Here is a 21,096-nt window from a genome sequence, read left to right as displayed (position 1 = left end):
TAGAAGCTTTATTTCTTCTTCCATGGTAGGACACTTTCCTATACCACTCCATGATGACTTCAGCAGGCACTTGTCAAGTGGCACACAGGGCTGGGTGGCTTTGGGACACCAGCAGTAGCTGTGTTCTCTATGCGTTTGTGCTCTCTCAGAAGGGAGATATCAGTTAAAATCACCAGGGCTTTGGAGCACAGCCTGGAGCTGGAGCATGGAGCAGCTCTGGAGCAGTGGAGCTGCAGGTTTTTGCCTGGAGCTGGAGCAGAGCCAGAGCACAACTCCAAAGCCCTGAAAATCACTACCACTTGTTGAAAATAGTGCCAGTAATCAGTGCCACTGTCCTATGAAAATAAGGGCGACAATTTTATTGCTTCATGCAACCAAAAATCTTAATTCCCTCCTCATTCTCCTCCCTTCATCTCCGGCAGGCCATACTCACCCTGGCTAGGGCTGGAGAGTGGTGCTGTGCATGCCAAAGCTAAAGTATCAATAAGCATTACTTATTAAAGAAATGTTATGGGAATAAGGGAAGGGAGTTTTGAGACTCAACCTTCCCTTTCTGTTGTGACTGTCAATTCAATGATACATGTTTTACCTGTACGTGTTGCCATTGAAGCCTTGAGGGGTACCCCCTCCACATCTGCAGAATGCCTGATCATGATAAGGAGGAGAAAGAAGGGGAATAGGAAAGATATGTTCAGCGAGATCCTACAAGCCAGTTCTGCATCGGACCACGAACAGAGGCGCCTGGAGGGTAAATATGGCAGACAATATGGCAAAGGAAAGAGCAGACAGGAGGAAGGTCGATGAGTCTCAGCAGGAATAGGAAAGGGAGATGCACCAGGATATAGTGGGGGTTCTCAAGCAGCAAACACACATGCAGCAGACTCTTGATCTACAGGTCCAACAGTCATGGACTCACCAGCCTTTGCAATCATCTGAGAACAAGTGTGGCAGCTCTCTACACCCCAACCACATTCTACATGGCATCATGGACCACATCCCTACCCCTACCAACTCCACGCTGGGGAGACAATAAGGACAACCACAGCTTCACATACACTGACCTGAAAGAGAGACAGTTGGTGAATGTGTAGCCAGAATTACTTCTGGGGGAATTCTGTGCTACTGCATGCATACACAATCAATGAGCTGTTCATATTTTTAATTTTTTGCACAGAAAAAAAAACTTCTGCCAAAATGTTTTTGCAGTTCCACCTTTTGCCCACCAGAGGGCACTGTGGTGCAAGAATAGCAGCAGCTCCCAGGCAGCTAGGGAAGAGAAAGAGCCTGCTTTCTTTGCAGCCCCTGTCAGGCCAGGTCAGAAGACAGGGGTTATGGGGAGACAGTGTGGGGTGCTGAGAGGGTCAGACAGGGGCTCATAAGGGCTAGTGAGGGAGGACAGACTGAGGCAGGAGCCGAATGGGAGTGGAGGCGCAGGGCCACATGTTGACAGGGAAGAGCTGCATAGGGACAGAGGATGGTTGAGTGGGGGCATAGGGACACATAGGGACAGGGGAATGGGTGGGGATATAGAGACACATAGGGAAAGGAGGAGGAGGTGTAGGGCCACATGGGGATGTGTAGAGTGGGTGTCTGAGTGGGGTTAGGGGTCTGCCAGGGCCTGCATGGGGGAAGCTGCCTAACAATCCATTCCCCCGCCTCCCTCCCACCAACCCCCCCCCCAAAAAAAATGGTTCCATACTTATCCCATCCATACCCAACAACCCTCCAAGTTCACACTCAGGCTCCTTGCCAGAAATTTACTTCCTCTCCCTCAGCTCCTTCATTACATTACATTTGTGCAATGAACAGGACAGGGATGTTTTGTGTCTTTCTAATTCTAAAGTTCCATGCTTTAATTTCTGTTCAAACTTGAGTTTTTTTTTTTGTTTTTTAATTTCAGCATTGGATTTCACAACACATATGGCAGAAGGTACAAAGTACTCAAAACACACTACTTGTAACTGTATAGTATCACAGAACTCACAGGTTCAGTGAAACACAGTGTAATAATTATATACATACAGCAAGCACCTCATAATTCACAGGTTCACCAAAAGATGTAATATTTATAAATGTGTGTAATATTTATAAATGTATAACTTGCTGTATAGAATTCCTAAACGCTCCCAAAACTTCAGGGCCAGAGCACACTCTAATACAGCACATTACTGTAGCTGGCCATTAATGTGCTCTTTCAAGCTCTCCCTCAACCACAACAGCTCCATATTGAGCTCTTGTAACAGCCCTTGTGTCCGGCTGCTCCATGTCAGAGGTAGTTTTTTCCCCATTTGCAGATATTATGCAAGACACCACAGGCAGCTATAACCGTTGGAATATTATTCTCACTGAGATGCAATTTTATGCCAGCATCCCTTCAGTCTACAAAAAGTACATTCTGTATCTGTTGAGCTGATAGCTGAATCTTTCCTCGGTGCTGTTGAGGTGGCTGGCGTATGGCTTCATGAGCTGTGGAATGAGGGATAGGCTGGGTCCCCCAGAATCACTACTGACATTTTAATATTGCAAATGGTAACCTTACAGTCAGGAAAGAATGTCCTTGCTTGCAGCTTTCTGAACAGTCCTGTTCTTAAAGATGCAAACATCATGGACTTCTGCTCTCCCTCGCACCTCTCCCATCCACATTGATATCAGTGATGCGTACCAAGTGATCTGCTTGCATAATCCCAAAAAATAGTCTTTTCTATTGATATACTCTATGGCAAGGTGAGCTGGTACCAATATAGGGATGTGCGTGCTGTTTATCACCCCATCACAGCTTGGGAACCCCATTGCTGCAAATCCATGCAGCATGTCCTGCATATTACTGAGAGTCACAGTCCTGTGCAGCAGAATAAGATTAATGGCCCCACATACTTGCATGACAACAGTCCCTACTGTGGATTTTCCAACTCCAAAATGATTTCCCACTGACCAGTAGCAATCTGACATCACAAGCTTCCACAGTGGAAATGCCACTCACTTCTCAACTGCCAGCAAAGCTCTCATTCTGGTGTCTCTTTACTGGAGAGCTGAGTGAGCTTCGCAAATAGATCCAACAAGGCAGCCTTTTGCATCTGAAAGTTGTGCAGCCACTGTTCGTTGTCCCAAACCTGCACTATGATGTGATCTCACCAATGTGGGCCTGAAAAATGAGCACTGACGCAGTGCTCCATCAATAACCTTGAATTATTTTTTGCTATGACCCTCAGCAGTCTCTCTTCAAAGAAATCACGTCCCCTGTTGCTGCGGTTCTTCCTGCAGCTCTGCTATTACTAGAGGATTGTGCGTTCTGCATTTGTAACGTTCATGACAATAGCACAGAGCTCTGCAGGCTCCATCCTTCTGTCAGAGATGGCAGGCAGCTATAAGTGCCATGCAGGTTTGTGGGTTTTAAAAAAATAGCATAATAACTTTGGGATAGGGATGACATTATGGGATGGAGAAAATTTAAATTAGATTAAATCTCAGGTAAAACTTCATAGCCATAAGAACAATAGGACAATAGAACAGACTGCCTCAGGAAGTTTTGGAAGCTCCTTCACTGGAGATTTTTAAAAGGAAGGAGAGTCATCTGTCTTGACTGGTTTAACCACAACAAATCCTGCCTCTTGGCAAGGGGTTAGAATAGATAACCCTTGGGGTCCCTCCTAACCCTATTATTCTAAGTTGCATGCTGGGAACTTGACTCATCTCCCAGAGATCACTGAGGGTATGGCTACATTTGGAATTTCAGAGCGCTGCCGCGGCAGCGCTTTGAAGTGTGAGTGTAGTCGGAGCGGCAGCGCTGGGAGAGAGCTCTCCCAGCGCTGCATATAAACCACATCCCTTACGGGTGTAGCGTGCAGCGCTGGGAGCCGCGCTCCCAGCGCTGCCGCCCTGATTACACTGACGCTTTACAGCGCTGTATCTTGCAGCGCTCAGGGGGGTGTTTTTTCACACCCCTGAGCGCGAAAGTTGCAGCGCTGTAAAGTGTGAGTGTAGCCATGGCCTGAGTGAGTCATTTCTATCCCACCACAGGAGAAAACTTCCCAAAAGGCATCATGCTAGACTAGTGGTTCTCAACCAGGGCTCCAGGATTGCAGGGCCGCAAGCAGGTTTCAGGGGGTCTGCCAGGCAGCATTAGATTCGCTGGGGCCGAGGGTAGAAAGCTGAAGCACCACCGCATGGGGTTGAAGCTGAAGCCTGAACAACTTAGCTTTGCAGGGGCTTCTGTGGCGTAAGGCCCTAGTCAATTACCCTGTGTGTTACCCTCTAACGCTGACCCTGGCTTTTATATGCAGAGAACCCATTGTTCTGGCACAAGTGGGTCGTAGAGTTTTTAGGGGGTGTGGGAGAAACATGTTGAGAATCCCTGCGCTAGACGGTAGCGGTTTGCAGGCTGGGATACGCACCCTTGGTGCACGCACTTTGCATCGACCCATGCACTCCTGGTGAGTACGCGCAGCGCCGAAGCAAGCAGCCAAGCCTGCAGTTACAGGAGCTATAGGCTGACGGAGGCCACTGTCCGCCAACGTAACTTGCGCCTGCAAGAAGCGTAGCACATGCACAGGGTGCGGGAACAATTTGTATCATGGGAGTCCGACTGATGGTCAGTGGCGCTGTCCCTCACGCTCCTGGCTCCCTTCGCCTTTCCCAGCCTCACGCTGGTCCCTTGCTCCATCCCACCTCACGCGCGCCCGGGGCGGGGGCTCACCTTGCCGTTGGTCGGAGGCTCCTGGATGTAGATGTTGCTCATGCTGGCGGCGGGGGCGGGCTAGGGCGTTGGGGAGGGGGCGCAGCGAGGATGGACCCAGCTCCGCTGTCTCTCTAGTCCCGGCGCTGCGAAAGCCCCGACTAGCGCCGCGAACCTCCCGCCATTTTGGACCCCAGGATCCGGCGCCGCGGCGCGGGGGGAGGCAACCGGGGCGAGAGGCCGAGCACTGAGCAGCCGCACAAGCGCAGAGAAACGTGCCGCCTCCGTCGCGCCTCTTAATCCTGAGGCTGACCCGGCTCCTCCGCCAGTCAGCGGGGCGATTTCACTCACCCCTCCTAGCTCTGTCTAATGGTACGTCCCGGAGTGCGCCGCCCAAAGGCCTCCGGCCGGGAAGCGCCACTGCCTGGGTTCGACTCCGCTGGGGGAGACGGTGCAGAGCTCTTGGCCCCATGGCGCTGCCAGGTGAGAGGCCCGCCCTGGCGTGGGGGGAGCGGGCGCCCGAGGAGACCCTGAGACACCTGGAGCGGGAGGCAAGGAAGGGAGCCTTGCTGCCCGGGGCCGTGGGGGCGCCCCACAGTGAAACATCCGGTCGCCCTTACTTGAAGGGGGCAGGACCCCTCCTGGGAGAGTGAGTAAAGAGCAGGGGGCGGAGGGGAGAGTGCCCCCATAGACGAGGTGGGAGAGCAGACCAGACCAGACGGGCCAAGCCTACAAAAAGGTGGCCAGGGTGAGAACACAAAGTGAAGCTTTAAAAGAGCCAGAAAGCGAGTGGGGACCGTGTATCAGCCTGGAGGAGAAGTAGCCACAAAACAAAACAGACTGAAGGAAAGAAATCCAGATTTCATGTTGTGGAAAAGTTGGTTTATATTGATAGGTTAAGGCCAGAAGAGCTCATCGTGATTATCTAGTCTGGCATGCACATTGCAGGCTACATAATCTCACCCACCCACTCCTGTAATAAAACCATAATTTGGCTAAATTACTGAAATCCTTGAATCATTATTTAAAGACGTCAGATTACAAAGAATCCATCATTTACAGTACTGTTAACAGAACAAGTGACCTGAGCCTCATGCTGCAGAGGAAAGTGAAAATCCCCAGTCTGGCTCTTTTCTGAGTGCAAATATGGCAATCCATTAGACTCTAAGCAGGTTCATGAAACACACCAGCTAGATATCTTTGGAAAAAATATGCTCCCCATCTAATGACAAATCTCTGGCTGTTGGAGTGGAGATATTTGTTACTAAGAGTTGTAGAGGGGCCATATACTATTGTAGGCATTTTCATCGTAGCATCCCCTCCATAAACTTATCATGCTCTGTCTTGAAACCAGTTTGAGATTTTGCCCTCACTGCTTCCCTTAGGGATTATTCCCCTCTGTTTGACATTGATGAGGCCACACCTGGAGTATTGTGTCCAGTTTTGGTCCCCCCTCTATAGAAGGGATTTGGACAAATTGGATAGAGTCCAGCGGAGGGCAACAAAAATGATTAGGGGGAGGGGGCACGTGACTTACGAAGAGAGGCTGAGGGAATAGAGGTTATTTACTTTGCAGAAGAGAAGAGTGAGGGGGAATTTGATAGCAGCCTTCAGTTACCTGAAAGTGGGGTTCCATAGAAATGGAGCTAGGCTTTTCTCAGTGATAGCAGATTACAGAACAAGAAGCAATGATCTCAAGTTGCAGTGGGGGAGGTCTAGGTTGGATATTAGGAAACACTGTTTCACTAGGAGGGTGGTGAAGTACTGGAATGGGTTACCTAGGGCGGTGGTGGAATCTCCATCCTTAGAGGTTTTTAAGGCTCTTACAAAGACTTGGCTGGGATGATTTAGTTGGTGTTGGTCCTGCTTTGAGTACATGATTGGACTAGATGACCTCCTGAGGTCTCTTCCAACCCTAATATTCTGATTCATTGATTCCAGAACCTCACTCTGATAGTTAGAAATCTTTGTTTAATTTCAAACCTAAACCAGTTGATGGACAGATTATAGCCATTTGTTCTTGTGCCATCATTAGTCCCTAATTTAAATAGCTCTTCTCCCTTTTTATTCCTTTGATGTATTTGTAGAAAGCAGTCGTATCTCCCCTCAGCCTTCATTTGGTTAGGCTAAACAAGTCAAGCTCCTTAAGAGTATGTCTATGCAGCAAAGAAAATCCTGTAGCTAGTCCATGCCAGCTGACTCGGACGGCGAGGCTGTTTCATTGCTGTGTCTGTTTCTGGGCTCGGACCAGAGCCCAGACTCTAGGACCCTGCGGGGTGGGAGGGTCCCAGAAGATGGGCACCAGTCCAAGCCCAGAAGTTCACACAGCAATGAAACAGCCCCCCCACCCTCCAAGTTGACTGGCATGGGTAAGCCAGGGTTTTTTCTTTGCTATGTGAATGTACCCTAAGTCTCCTCCTCAAAAGTATGTTCTTCATTCCTCTGATCACCCTAGTAGCCTTTCTCCGCACCTGTTCCAGTTTGAATTCATCTTTCTTAAGTATTACAGATGAGATCTCACCAGTGGTTTGTAATATGGTAATAACATTTCCTTATATCTGCTGTAAATACCTTACCTGATGCATCCTAGGATTGAATTAGCTTTTTTGATGGCCGCATCACATTGGTGGCTTATGGTCATCCTGTAACTGACCAAAACTCCAAGGTCTTTTTCCTCCTCTGTCATTTCCGACTTATATGTCCCCAGCTTATAGAAAAAAAAATCTTGTTGTTTGTTCCTAGGTGCGTGAGCTTGCACTTTGCACTTTTAAATTTCATCCTATTGCTATTGTTACCTAGGGTTTTCAAAAGCCAAAGCAGTGGTAATTTAACTGTTTCTCTCCAGGCAGTGTCAGGAGTAAATCAGTGGGGACACAGCTCCACCATTTGATCAATGATTGGCACAAACTAGAGTGTTTTTTACCTAAAACTACTTTTTTATCAGGTCTCAAGCACATGTGCACGCACACACATACTGTAGCAGTACATTCAGATTTAGGTCTGAATCTACCAAAGTTTAAGATGGCTCTGAGGAATCAACAGCCAGCCTTTCGGGGACCCTCCTTCCATCTAGCTACTGGGAACTTAGGTGTCAGATCCTTGTCTAAAGAAAAGCTTCTTCAGTCTGATCCAAAGCATATTCTTTCACCTAATCCTTTATAGCTAACTTTAAACAAAGCATATAACTTACAATGACTCCTAGTGGGTCACCACAGTAACCCCTAAAGGGTCACCAATTCTTGTAATTTCGGCAAACTACTCATTATCTCATATCAAAGCATTTCTAGTCATAACAATAAAATGTATGTGTCAGAGGCACTTAAAACCAAGGTCGGCTGTCCAAACATTCCTTCTATTTTCACCAACTCCTTGTCTCATCTTCCTATTCTGATTAGTAGAATTGCAAACATGCAACTGCATGTTCTTGCCTCTCAGGGCCAAAATTATTCCTAGGTATGCTATGTGGAGTTTGGTTTTTCAGCTAGCAGTGACTGAACATACAAGACGGCTGATGGCAGTATTGCCACATTCTGGGTAACACTATTACTCCAGTTTTCAAGGTCACCCGCCCTTCTTGTATGATGTTCCAGTCCTCCTCCATATTGGCAGTACCTCCCAACTTTGTGTCATCTGGAAATTTTATTAGCGTATTCCCATTTTTTGTGCCAAGGTCATTAATAAAAATGTTAAATAAGACTGATCGCAAGACTGATCCCTGAGGAACTCCACTAGTAACCTTCCTCCAGCCTGACAGTTCAGCTTTTGCTATGGCCAGTTGTAGTCTCCCCTTTAACCAGTTCCTCATGCATCTTTCAATTCTTATATTAATCCCTATTTTCTCCAGTCATAAGTTTCAAAAAGAGAGACAGGCAGACACAGCATTTGGCTTCTTGGATGATCTATTCCTGATCATAGGCAAGGGAAGGAGATAATTCCATACTAATTCTGCTGGATCTCTCTGCAACATCACCAAATACTCCTGTTGCAGCCCAGTAAGTGTGGAGATGAATAGAAATATCCTGAAATGATTACAGTCCTTTCTCTCAAACCAAATCCAAAGGGTTGTTATGGGCAATGGTTTCTCCACCTCCATAGCCTCTGTCTACAGTCGGTATCTCAAAAGGTTCAGTTATTTTCCTCACCTTATTCCATATCTATGTGAAACCACTGGGAATGCTGGTGACAATATACAGGCTGAATATACAGGCTGAACGGTATATAGATGATATCCAGTTCTGCCTGTGCTTAATGTGGAGCGTAAATAGCGCTGTATCCAAGTTTTCTCAGTATGGAAATAAAATTAGCTTTTAGTAGAAGAGTGGTTGAATAAAGGTGAAAGCTTGCATCTAAGAGTTTTATCTATTTGGACTTGCTAATTTAAAAATGTCTGACTTTAATGGCTGCCATCTAACATCCTCATGAGAGATCTTTATGGAAAGAGTGTGATCATCATATGAGATGACTAAATCATCTGGTTTATCCCCAAATACAGAAAAGAAATATTTATTGAACAGTTTTGCCTTTTCTGTGTTATAATAATGATTCCACCATTTCCATTTACTAATAGTCCAAAACCATTGTTAGAGTTCTTTATATTCTTTTTAAAAAACTCATCCTTTTTGTACTTAACTCTGCTGGCCATTTGCTTCCCTTATCAATTGTCTACAATTCATAGCTTCTGATTTATATTCATTATTGCTAACTTCCCTTTTATTTCATTTGTTATATATTGTTTTATTTTCTATAGCCCCCTTCACTTCCCCTTTAAGTCAGGTCATTTTTTTTAACCAATACTGCTTTTCTGGATTGTGGTATTATGGCTTTTGTGGCATCTAGTAAAGTGTTCTTAAACAATTCCCAATTATTATTCACATTTTTGTGATTAAATTCTTCCTCCCAGCTGATATGGCTCATAATTGTTTTTAGTTTTGTGAAATTAGCCTTTTTAAAGCACCAAGTGCATATATTACTGGTTTGGACTTTATTCTGCCTGCATCTAACAAATGTGATCAAATCGTAATCACTTGTACCTAAGCTACCACTAATTTTTAGTTCTGTGATGAATTCCTCTCTATCTGTAAAGATGAGATGTAATAGAGAATTTGCCCATGTTGGATGCAATACTTCTTGAATTAGGAAATTGTCATCTAGAATATTTAAAAATTCTGAAGATGTGTTAATACTGACAGCATGTGACCTCCATATGTCACTCAAACTTAAGGCCCCCGTGATCACACAACTTTTTTTCCTATATATTATAGATATGTGTTTAAGGTCACCCTGTTCCTTAGTGTGGTTTGTTAGTCTGTAGCAGACAATAACTAAAAGCACAAAATGGGAATATATCTGTTAGTACATTGACTCTGAATGCTTATGGATCACTTTCTTCAGAGTTCTCATTGACTTGGAAACAGATAATGTCATTTTTGACAGAGTCCCACTACCCTTTCCCTTTTGCCCACTTGATATTTCTTAAATAAATTATAGCCATTCATTTTTGCATTCCAATTGTGCAAATATTCCCATCAGGTTTCTGGCACCAACTGGATCAAATTTTTGTTCATAAATGAGCAATTTCAGGCTCCTAGCATTGGCATATACATAATTAAAGAATTTTTTTTCTCTTCTTGTCCCTTGGTTTCTTGATTAATTGTGTTCACAGCATCTCAGTTTTGTGCTATATGAAAGCCCATTTCTTCCCTCTTCTTACTCTCTCCTTTTACTATTAGTTTAACGCCCTCCTAACTACTGTAGCCAGCCTGTCCCTGAGAAAATTGGTTCCCTTTCTACTGAGATGAAGGCAATCCAAACTGTACAGCCAATTCTCCCCATAAGTGGACCAATATTCCATAAAGTTAAAACCCTACATCCTCACCACTTAACTAGCCAGAGGTTCACTTTTAGATCTTTTGACTTCTTGGAGATCCTCCATGTCCTTTGGTGAAGGAAGACAGAGGATCACTTGGACATTCTCCTTCTTCAGCAGTGTTCTGAGTTCCCTGAAGTCACCTATCATCTATGAGATATACCACAGTGCAGTGGCATTAGGGCTGATGTTGACTATCACCAGTGGATCCTTACTCATCAACTTCAGAAGCCTCTCCAATCTTAGTGTGACATGACAGTTCTTGGATCTGGGAAGGCAGCATGCTGCCTTTTGTCTGTCAGTCCTTGGCAGAATGTTCTTTCCATTCTTCTTGTTGTAGAATCCCCAACAAAGATCATCAATCTTCCTTGGCCAGTTGAAGATCTCTTTGTGGGCAAGTTTGTTTTCTTACAGGTTGGGCCAAGAAGACATCCACAGGTGTGTCCTGTACATCTCTCTGTTCCATGGACTAGCCAGATCTTCAGAGAGATCTTCCACAGTTTCCACATTGAGGACCTGGTATCAATGGTAAACTTCTAGCTATGTGGAATTCCTCCTAGGTCCTCTTCTCTCTGGTGGCTGCAGCCTACCCATCTTTGTTAGCCTCCGACTGTGTAGAAAGCCACCTTGACTTCTGCCTTTGGTCATTAAGAACTGCTACACCTTTGCTGAGTTCCTTTCTCTCTGACTCCTTGGTGGCCAGTTTATCTCTTCCAGGAACCTGAGATATTTGTTTCCTGAACTCCTTTCAAAACTATCATGTTAGATACCTCTGTTCACAGCTCTTGAGTTCACCTTGCAAGTGACTTTTTATGCCAAGTCTCCCTGCTTAGCTCAGCTCAGCCCCACCCATCACTACCAGGGAGTATTTAACTACTGAGACTTCAAACTGCAAGGCTGATCAAACGTAAAAGGGTCAGAACCACATGGTTCAGGTCATGGTTACCAAGACACCAGCAAACAGAGCTGTCTAAGCTGATTACTCAGGGGCCCACAGCCAGCTATGCAGCCCATACACAGAGAACAAACAAGGATGAGAGATTGCCACCTCCTCAGCAGTCTCTTCCCTCTCTGCATCCCTAAGTCCTGTGGTCTTGCAGCTTGCCACATCTCACCATCCTTCTAGGCAAGTGTCCCATTTCTGAAGACCTCAACCAGTGTACTGAAGTGGGAATCCTCCTGCTGAATTTAGAGAGTCTGAACGAGATGTGTGTCAGGGAGGAAATGAGACTGGCAGAAAACTCTGCTTTATAATATGTATGTGCCCTGTATTGCATAGCTTGTCAATGTCCTTTAATACACTGGCAAATTAGCTTTCTAAAACTCTTATGAGTGGATTTGATGGGTTCTTGGTGTTCTGCAGAGCTTCATGAAGACAATGGGCTTTCCAGCAAGCCAAAGATAGCTTGTTTGGAGCTGATGTACTATTTTGAAATTCCCATTTAAAATCTGGTTATTTTTATTTTATTATTTTTATGAGGCCACTATTTATTTTTCCATTGCAGAGTAGGAGGGGAGTTTAAGGGGGAGAATCAGTTTATAGTTGCCACCTTAACTATGAAGTGCCTGCAGCTGCTCCATAATGAAGTTATGTCATGTCAGTGTAAGCAAAGAAGAAATGGGCAGTCAGATAGCTTGTTTCTTGTGAGTCCTTGGGGACAAAGGGACTGTCTTTTTGTTCTGTATTTGAAAAGCACCTAATACAGTGGAGTCCAGATCCATGTCTAGGGCTCATAGACATTAGGGTAATATTAATGATATATGATAATGGGGAGGGGCGTTATTTTGTATATGTAAGTTCAATTTAAGTCTGCAGAAGTATTCTGTTATTAATAATGAGCTTTGAATATCTTCTGATGTCTTTTTTCAATTCAATTAAGCAGCCATGACAAAAGAATCAGAAAAATACACAAATGAAATTATTGTGCAACTTTAACATCACTTTCAGAAGGCTAAATTCTTCAGATTTTTTTTGTACAGAATATCCTACCATAGGCAGAATTCTCAGTGTCTGATTTCTGATGTTATCTGACATGTGTTTGTGTCAACTCTCTTTAATTTTTTTACATCCTAGCTTATTGCTTTACAAAGGATATAACATATTCTACCTTAATACCACAAATGAAACTATTTCTGCATGAAAGCAGCAGCTAAGACGCTGAGTTACTAAATTAAGATATCAAAAACAAAATATTAAAAGTAGGGCTGTCGATTAATTGCAGTTAATTCACATGATTAACTCATGTTTTAATTACACTGTTAAACAATAGACTACCAAATGAAATTTATTAAATATTTTGGATGTTTTTCTATATTTTCAAATATATTGATTTCAGTTACAACACAGAATGCAAAGTGTACAGTGCTCACTTTTTTATTCTTTTTTCAGTGACAAATATTTGCTCTATAAAAATGGTAAAATAAATATTAATTTTTAATTCACCTTATACAAGTACTATAATGCAATCTCTTTACCGTGAAAGTGCAGCTCAGAAATGTAGATTATTTTGTTGTGGTTGCATAACTGCTCTCAAAAACAAAACAATGTAAAACTTTAGAGCCTACAATCCACTCAGTCCTACTTCTTGTTCATCCAATCACTAAGACAAACAAGTTAGTTTACATTTACAGGAGATACTGCTGCCTGCTTCTTATTTACAGTGTCACCTGAAAGGGAAAACAGGCGTTCACATGGCAGTTTTGTAGCTGGTATTGCAAGATATTTATGTGCCAGATATGCTAACTCATTTGTATGCCTCTCCATGCTTCGGCCACCTTTCCAGAGGACATGCTTCCATGCTGATGGCGCTTGTTTAAAAAAAAAAAAGTGTCAATTAAATATGTGACTGAACTCCTTGAAGGAGAATTGTATGTCTTCTGCTCTGTTTTACCCACATTCTGCCATATATTTCGTGTTATAGCAGTTTCAGATGATGACCCAGCACATGATGTTCTTTTTAAGAACACTTTTGCAGATTTGACAAAATGCAAAGAAGGTACCAGTGTGAAATTTCTAAAGATAGCTAGAGCACTCGACCTAAAATTTAAGAATCTGAAGTGCCTTCCAAAATCTGAGAGAGATGAGGTGTGGAGCATGCTTTCAGAAATCTTAAAAGATCAGCACTCTGTAGATTGCCACGTACTTTTAGGGGCAAAAGAAAAATGCAGACCTGTTATTTACCAGGCTGCACATGGCAATAGACTGTATAGGTAAGGGATGCAAGGAGGGTATGGGTCACGATGCAAACTGCAGGCACGCACACAACTAAAATTAATTAATTAAAAGTTTTATTGGGGATAGTTACAAAGGGTAGGGGAGCAGCGTATGATTAGCTAATAGGATTAATGGAACTTAAAACATACAATGGCTAAAGTATTTACTATCAAACAATATTTATAAACAAAGATGCAGTAAACAATATTTATAAACACGGATGCAGCATTTAGTAATAACCAGTACTTACGAATACAAACCAACTCATAACGACCGGCAAACGTAGAAACTCTGCTTAAAACACGTGAGCTGAGAGAGGCTTCGAGGTGATCAGGCTCGGTTATGGGTGTGCACAAGGTACACAGGATTCGTTTTTCTTTCTCCTCTTCTGCCTGCACATGGCAGACCAGCCTAAAATACCCACTATGACATCATAGAAGTGTCATAGGGGACGAGTCCCAAAAACTGTGTGTGTTCGTTTCTGATTGGTACAAGCAAAGTTTACACCAAGTAGGGGAGCAGGTGCCTGAAAGTCTGGCTTCGCCCCCAAAAGGTGAGGAAATGCATATAGTTCAGAATGCCTTTAACACTGACTGACAAAGGAAGAGGCCAGGGCATACCGGTATGGGCAAGTCTTTTAGGATGCAGACAGGAACTTATCTTAACATGCCCCCGTGCCCTGGCCGAAATAGTTTGGCCGAAAACCTAAACTTCCGAGTCCGACTCCTCATTCCCACCTACGAGGGGATGCGCTTCGGGGGTGGAAACGATGTAGGCCGAGGCAACAAACTTGTGAATGCAGGCCTTAATGAAGGCACTTCCGAGTCAGAGAAGAGCGAGCCCAACCAGAAGGGACACAAACAGGGACTGGAAATAGGATTTGTAGGGCGCAAGGCCAAAGCAATCGAGCCATGACCAAAACTGGAAGGACTCTCGTGACTCTTTGAAGTAGAGCTCAACGTTTGCAGGTCTTTAACAATTGAGGACAAATTAGGAGAAATAGAAGGCAAAGAAACACAACATTTATCAGCAAACTCGGGATATACTTCAGCAAATTTAGTACAAAATGAGGGAGATTGTAACAAATATTGAATCATTAATCTATTTTGAATACTATACTGAACAAGGGAATTTAACTGCTGATTAACTAAGGAGAGGCCTTTGGCCGTAGTATTAGCAAGCATTTCAATAGCAAGGGATTGAAACAGCACTTGATCATGTAACATCATATAACCGACAGGGTTAAAACTAACAACAGAGGAGGCGAGGGAGGAAGCTGCTGTTTGCAAACGAGTCCAAAACGAGTGGGTACTACGATGGTGTCGGTGGCTAGATGGCAAGGTATAAATACCTCCCCCCTGTAGATAGAGGGTGCCAATGGTGCATATACCCCGGGGGTTGGGAGGAAGCACAGCAAATGCGACATTACCGCAAATCCAAAAATGACCGGGTCTTAAGGAAGAAATTGTGGTATGGATCCACCTATTATTGTCCACGGAGAAAAAGCTGGATGCACGATTGATACATGCAGCCTCAGCATGATGCATATGCTGGGCATGGAACAAATACGTATGTGTTATAGAGGTATAAAAGGTTCCAAAAACAATGTTATAATTAAGACGATAAGAACAATTAAGGGGAGGGGGGTAGGTGTAAGTAAGAGTGGGTTTAGTTAGGGAGGTATTAGCATAAGAGAAACTCCACATAGAACAATTAGAATAAGTACCCACCCAAGAAGGGGCTGGGGTTAAACTATTACCAACAAAAACCCAACAATGAGATGCTGGAACTCTAATACTATCAATTAAAGGAAAGCTATGATCACTTCGACCTGAAGCATTAAGAACTGGAAACACATAAGAATTAAATTGTGAAGAACAATTATTCCAAACACTAGAAGCAGCCCATTGCACATAGGGGGAAGAACAATTTACGTTAGACAAATTAAATGAAGAAAAATTATAAACTATTGGTACAAATTGAAAGGGTAATGGATATTTAGGTGAGAACTGAGTAGAGCAAACAAGACAATCTTCTGGATTCAGTGCTGACAGGGACTGGTTTCCGCTGACCTCCTGCACCCAGTAGGCGGCGAACCATGTTTGTAGTCCACCTTCTCCTAAGGGTTCTGTGGCCAAAGATGTTGTGAGGAAGGGCAGTATAACCTGTAAAACCGAATAATAGGAGCCCTGCTCATGGGCATTAGTTTGTTTATTAAGAACTACATTTGCTGAGCCAGTTACGATGAACTAGCTTGTTACCGGGGGTACTTGTAGCCACTAAGTAGGTGTTAGGGTACTTGCCAGCCCCGGAGAATGGTGGTTTTTATAGGTTTTCGATGGCCAGAGGCTTGGGGTTCTGTAAGCCAAACCAGTTGGCCGGTGTTAAACATGGGGGACCAAGGCGGCTTAGGTGTAGGTGAAATGTGAGGCCAGCAAGAGTAACTTTTGTTGAGTGCGATAAGTACCTGGGGTAAAAATGAGCTCCAGTTTTTAAAATCAGGGTTGGGGTTTGCTGTTCGCAACATAGGTTTAAGGACTGCGATTTTTTGCTCTACCACACCATTGCTTTGAGGATGATATTTAGTATGGATGTGAAGGGAAGCCCCCCATCCGAAAATGAGCTGTTCAATGCTTTTGCTGGTAAAGGGTGGTCCACCATCTGCTTGGACTTCAGTGGGAGTGCCCCAGGCAGCTGCTGTTTACTTAAGAGCCACAGCGACAGAAGCAGCATTGGTTTTATTAAGAGGAACACAAAAGGTTTGTCGAGACCCCAGACCGACAGTAACTAAGGCTTTTGGAAAATGACGAGTGCCTGGCAAGGGTCCTATTAAGTCAACTTGCCACGTACTACCTGGGGCAAAGTGTTCTGCAGCGTATGCAGAGCGCTCATATCAGGGACGATTCATAGTTTTTACCTGCACACACTGCAAGCAGGACTGAACAATGAGCTCGCACTGACTGCGGCTAACATCAGGCTTTTGGTTAGAAAAGCTAGATAACAGGCCGTACAATTTTGTGGGTGGTAAGTGTCCCCATTCTTCGTGGAGCCAGCGCAACAGCGAGTCTGCCTGTACGGCGGGATTTGCCATATGAACTTGGGAGACCTCTCTTATTCTTTGATCAAGACTGGAATGCAGGGGGTTAGAGTCTGGTCGATGGGAGGGACAGTGCGTAACGAACCAAGGGTGAGAGAATTTACGAATTAGGGCAAAAATTTGGTCCCACAATTTAACAAAAGCTGAGGGAGAGGCTTGCTCAATTAAAATGTCTAAACAAAATTGAGAATCGATACCTAAAACAACTTGCTTGTTGGCAGAGTGGGCATTAGCAACATGTTGGGCAGCTAAAAGAACGCCCTGCACCTCACATTCTTGTGCAGAGCAGGAGGGGGGCAGCAACGGCACATTAAAGTGATTACATGTGGAACAAAGAACTCCTGCCCTAGGGGATGGTGAGGTGCCCCCGTCAGACACAACCCAGGGATCATATTTTACTTCAATGCATAAGTTTGGTGAAGAGGGGGGGCTAAGATGTTATCCCTGGGAGTTAGGGTCCATGCCTGCCAAGCTACCTCAACCTGGAAACATAGAAGCTGCCAGGTGCGAGTAGTGCCATGAAACTCGGGTGGAGGGGTACTTGTAAGCCATGGGATTAAATGAACACATGGTCCAGACAGGGTACCTGGGATAGGGAGTTGGGACCAGTGACGTGCACTGGATGCAGCCAGTAGCATTTTTCCCACTAGACCATAGTTGTACTGGGGTCCAGACAGGCGATGGGCCCAATTGTAAATAGCATTACCATGTTGCAGTACAGTGAACCCTACATGGTGTTTTGTAATAAACAAATTAATGTTGAGGGGTTCTTGGGAATTAAAACGGGCGAGGTGGGGGTTAGAGGCGAACCAGCCACCTAGTTTCTCTAAGCTTTGTTGTGCTGATGTGTTCCATACTTCTCAGGAGCATTTAGAAGAGAGAGAGCTTTGTAGGATTTCTAGGTTAAAAATTAGCTGTGCCGGGATATATTGGTGGTGATAATTAAGGAGACCTAATAGTTGCTGAAGCTCTCGTTTATTTTGTGGAGGGGCTTCTGTCCAAGGGTCTAATACACTGGCTGGGGCTTGGGTGTGAGTGGTGGGAGTGAGTTGGAGTCCCAAGAATGAGAATTGCTGGCTGGCCTGCAGGTGGCTTTTTGTTTTGTTAATTTGCCACCCATCTGCTTCTAATGCATCAATTATCATTTGGGTGGTACTTTGAACTGCTTGTGGATTGGGCCCACAAATGACAATGTCATCTACATTGGTTAGCACATACACATCCTGTAGGGGTTTTACCTTTTGTAATGTGATATTGAGATGGGACGATGCAAGTGCAGGAGAATTACAGAACCCCTGTGGGCAAACTTTCCATTTATATTGGGCTCCCTTAAAAGCAAAGTTTAAGATTCCTTGTGTGTCCTGGAGTGGGATTTGGTAAAACATATCTTTTAAATCAAGAGTACATGCCCACTGATTACTTTCATCGCTTAGTTGCTGCTGTATTTCGGGAATGGTGGCAGAGCTGGAAAATGCGATAGGCTTTACACGGCTGTTAGCTTGTCTGTAATCAATGACAAGGCGATATTTAGAGGGATCGCCGGGCTTGGGAATACCCCAACCCGCGGACAGAAAGGTGGATGCAGTGACCCTTTCTATTTTTTTTTCTTCTAGAAGCTGAGTGAGCAAAGCTTCAATAAGGGGAAGCCCTTCGGATTTTGTGGGAATAGGGGAAGATTTCCATGGCTGGGAGTTAACTACTTCGGGGGTATAGGGGGAATGATCGCCTATGGTTATAGGGAGGGCTTGCAGAATTTGATCATGCAGTTTAAATTTTTTAATATCTGAGACACCTAGCAGATTTTTTGATCCCAACAAGGCTTTTATTTTTCTTAGGTATTTGCCGTGGGCAATTTTAACCCAATCCACGGGTTTTTCTTGTACTGCATTGAGACCTTGAACAAACATAAAGGAGCCAATAGGATAGTGGGGAACGTTGGGCTCAATAACGCTAACTTGAGCTCCAGTGTCTAATAAAAAGGAAGTGGGGGTGTCACCGTTAACTAACAGGGTGGCGTATGGGCGTTCATCGGTGGGATCTTTAATTTGGGCCGGGCAGCATCCAGCCCCTATTTGTTTTTTGTCCTAACATAGTCGTCCCAATTTTTCCAGCCTAGCTGTTCGGCTACATTTTCTCCAAAGTTGAGAGGGATCTGCAGCACCGAGGTTTTCCACAGTCTCCGTGCACTGAGGCTGCAGGGAACAATCGGCTGGCTGACTCCTAAAGCTCGGGTGGCACCGAAGGAGGCATCCCATATCTGCCAGGGTTAATGGTACAGTATAACCTTTTAGAGTTTTGCCCGAGCCAAGAGAACAGATCCATTCTATTTTTGGATTAGTCGAATTTTGGCTAGTAAGAAGGTGAAACTGCAAATGTTGGAACTGTTCAGTTTCATTATCTGCACTATCTGCAGTGTGCCATGGGCATGGCCCAACCTCTGTGCATCCTGTTCGTGACGCCATGTAGATTGCCACGTACTTTTAGGGGCGAAATAAAAATGCAGACCTGTTATTTACCAGGCTGCACGTGGCAATAGACTGTATAGGTAAGGGATGCAAGGAGGGTATGGGTCACGATGCAAACTGCAGGCACGCACACAACTAAAATTAATTAATTAAAAGTTTTATTGGGGATAGTTACAAGGGGTAGGGGAGCAGCGTATGATTAGCTAATAGGATTAATGGAACTTAAAACATACAATGGCTAAAGTATTTACTATCAAACAATATTTATAAACAAAGATGCAGTAAACAATATTTATAAACACGGATGCAGCATTTAGTAATAACCAGTACTTACAAATACAAACCAACTCATAACGACCGGCAAACGTAGAAACTCTGCTTAAAACACGTGAGCTGAGAGAGGCTTTGAGGTGATCAGGCTCGGTTACGGGTGTGCACAAGGTACACAGGATTCGTTTTTCTTTCTCCTCTTCTGCCTGCACATGGCAGACCAGCCTAAAATACCCACTATGACATCATAGAAGTGTCATAGGGGACGGGTCCCAAAAACTGTGTGTGTTCGTTTCTGACTGGTGCAAGCAAAGTTTACACCAAGTAGGGGAGCAGGTGCCTGAAAGTCTGGCTTCGCTCCCAAAAGGTGAGGAAATGCATATAGTTCAGAATGCCTTTAACACTGACTGACAAAGGAAGAGGCCAGGGCAATACCGGTATGGGCAAGTCTTTTAGGATGCAGACAGGAACTTATCTTAACACACTCCAGTGCAGAAACTACAGAACCCGAACCACCCAAAAAGAAAATCAACCTTCTGCTCATGGCATCTGACTCAGATGATAAAAACTAACATGCGTCAGTCTGCACTGCTTTGGATCATTATTGAGCCGAACCCATCATCAACATGAATGCATGTCCTCTGGATTGGTGGTCAAAGCATGAAGGGACATTTGAGTCTTTAGCGCATCTGGCACGTAAATATCTTGCGACACAGACAACAACAGTGCCATGTGAATGCCTGTTCTCATTTTCAGGTGACATTGTAAACAAGCCGGCAGCCTTATCTCCTGCAAATGTAAACAAACTTGTTTGTCTGAGCGATTGGCTGAACAAGACGTAGGATGGCGTGGACTTATAGGCTCTAAAGTTTTACATTGTTTTATTTTTGAGTGCAGTTATATAACCAAAAAAACCCTACATTTGTGAGTTGCACTTTCATGATAGAGATTTCACTACAGTACTTGTATGAGGTGAATTGAAAATATTACTTTTATCATTTTTACAATGCAAATATTTCTAATAAAAAATAATATAAAGTGAGCACTGTGCACTTTGTAGTGTTGTATTTGAAAATATTGAAAAAATCCAAAAATATTTAATAAATTTCAGTAGGTATTCTATTGTTTAACAGTCTGATTAATCACGATTAATTTTCTTATCACAATTAATTTTTTTGAGTTAATCTCATGAGTCAACTGCCATTAATCGACCGCGCCCTTATTTGTGTTTAACTCACAGTCTAGAAGTCATAAATTAGATTTTGTATCTGTGGAAATATGTATGTACAATTAATGCATAAGTGCATATGACAAATTTTATATAATTTGTAATGATTGTAGGGTGAATGAAAATCTTTTTTGTGTTTTCTTAAATCATTTTTTTATTTAAATTGGATTTTGGATTTAAATCAGATTTTTTTTAATTTACATACAGATATAGTTTAAAAAAATTGGTTGAATATTAAATTTTAATTGACAATCTATGTTAAGGCCTAAACTTAATATAATCTA

The 21,096-nt window shown here is 43.8% G+C and overlaps 2 protein-coding genes across 9 annotated transcripts in view; one reads left to right on the top strand and one right to left on the bottom strand.

Moving 5' to 3' along the window:
* CWC27 (CWC27 spliceosome associated cyclophilin) overlaps positions 1-4,835 on the bottom strand; it is a 222,219-nt gene extending 217,384 nt beyond the window's left edge. For 6 of the 8 annotated variants that reach the window (XM_050947029.1, XM_050947031.1, XM_050947034.1 and 3 more), the window contains exon 1: positions 590-649. In XM_050947029.1, the coding sequence (XP_050802986.1) occupies positions 590-634 (45 nt within the window). In that variant the 5' untranslated portion in view covers positions 635-649. Of the gene's footprint in view, positions 1-589; positions 650-4,693 lie in introns of those variants that run through there. The other 2 variants (XM_050947030.1, XM_050947032.1) reach the window with 2 other exon arrangements.
* A 226-nt stretch (positions 4,836-5,061) lies between these two features.
* Positions 5,062-21,096, top strand: part of SREK1IP1 (SREK1 interacting protein 1) — a 28,666-nt gene continuing 12,631 nt past the window's right edge. Inside the window, exon 1 of the mRNA XM_050947184.1 lies at positions 5,062-5,155. Within this exon, the coding sequence (XP_050803141.1) occupies positions 5,143-5,155 (13 nt within the window). The 5' untranslated portion in view covers positions 5,062-5,142. The remainder of the gene's footprint in view (positions 5,156-21,096) is intronic.

The sequence above is a fragment of the Gopherus flavomarginatus genome, chromosome 3, assembly GCF_025201925.1.
Source record: "Gopherus flavomarginatus isolate rGopFla2 chromosome 3, rGopFla2.mat.asm, whole genome shotgun sequence".
NCBI lineage: Eukaryota > Metazoa > Chordata > Testudines > Testudinidae > Gopherus > Gopherus flavomarginatus.
This window is presented reverse-complemented; position numbering and strand designations above follow the sequence as displayed.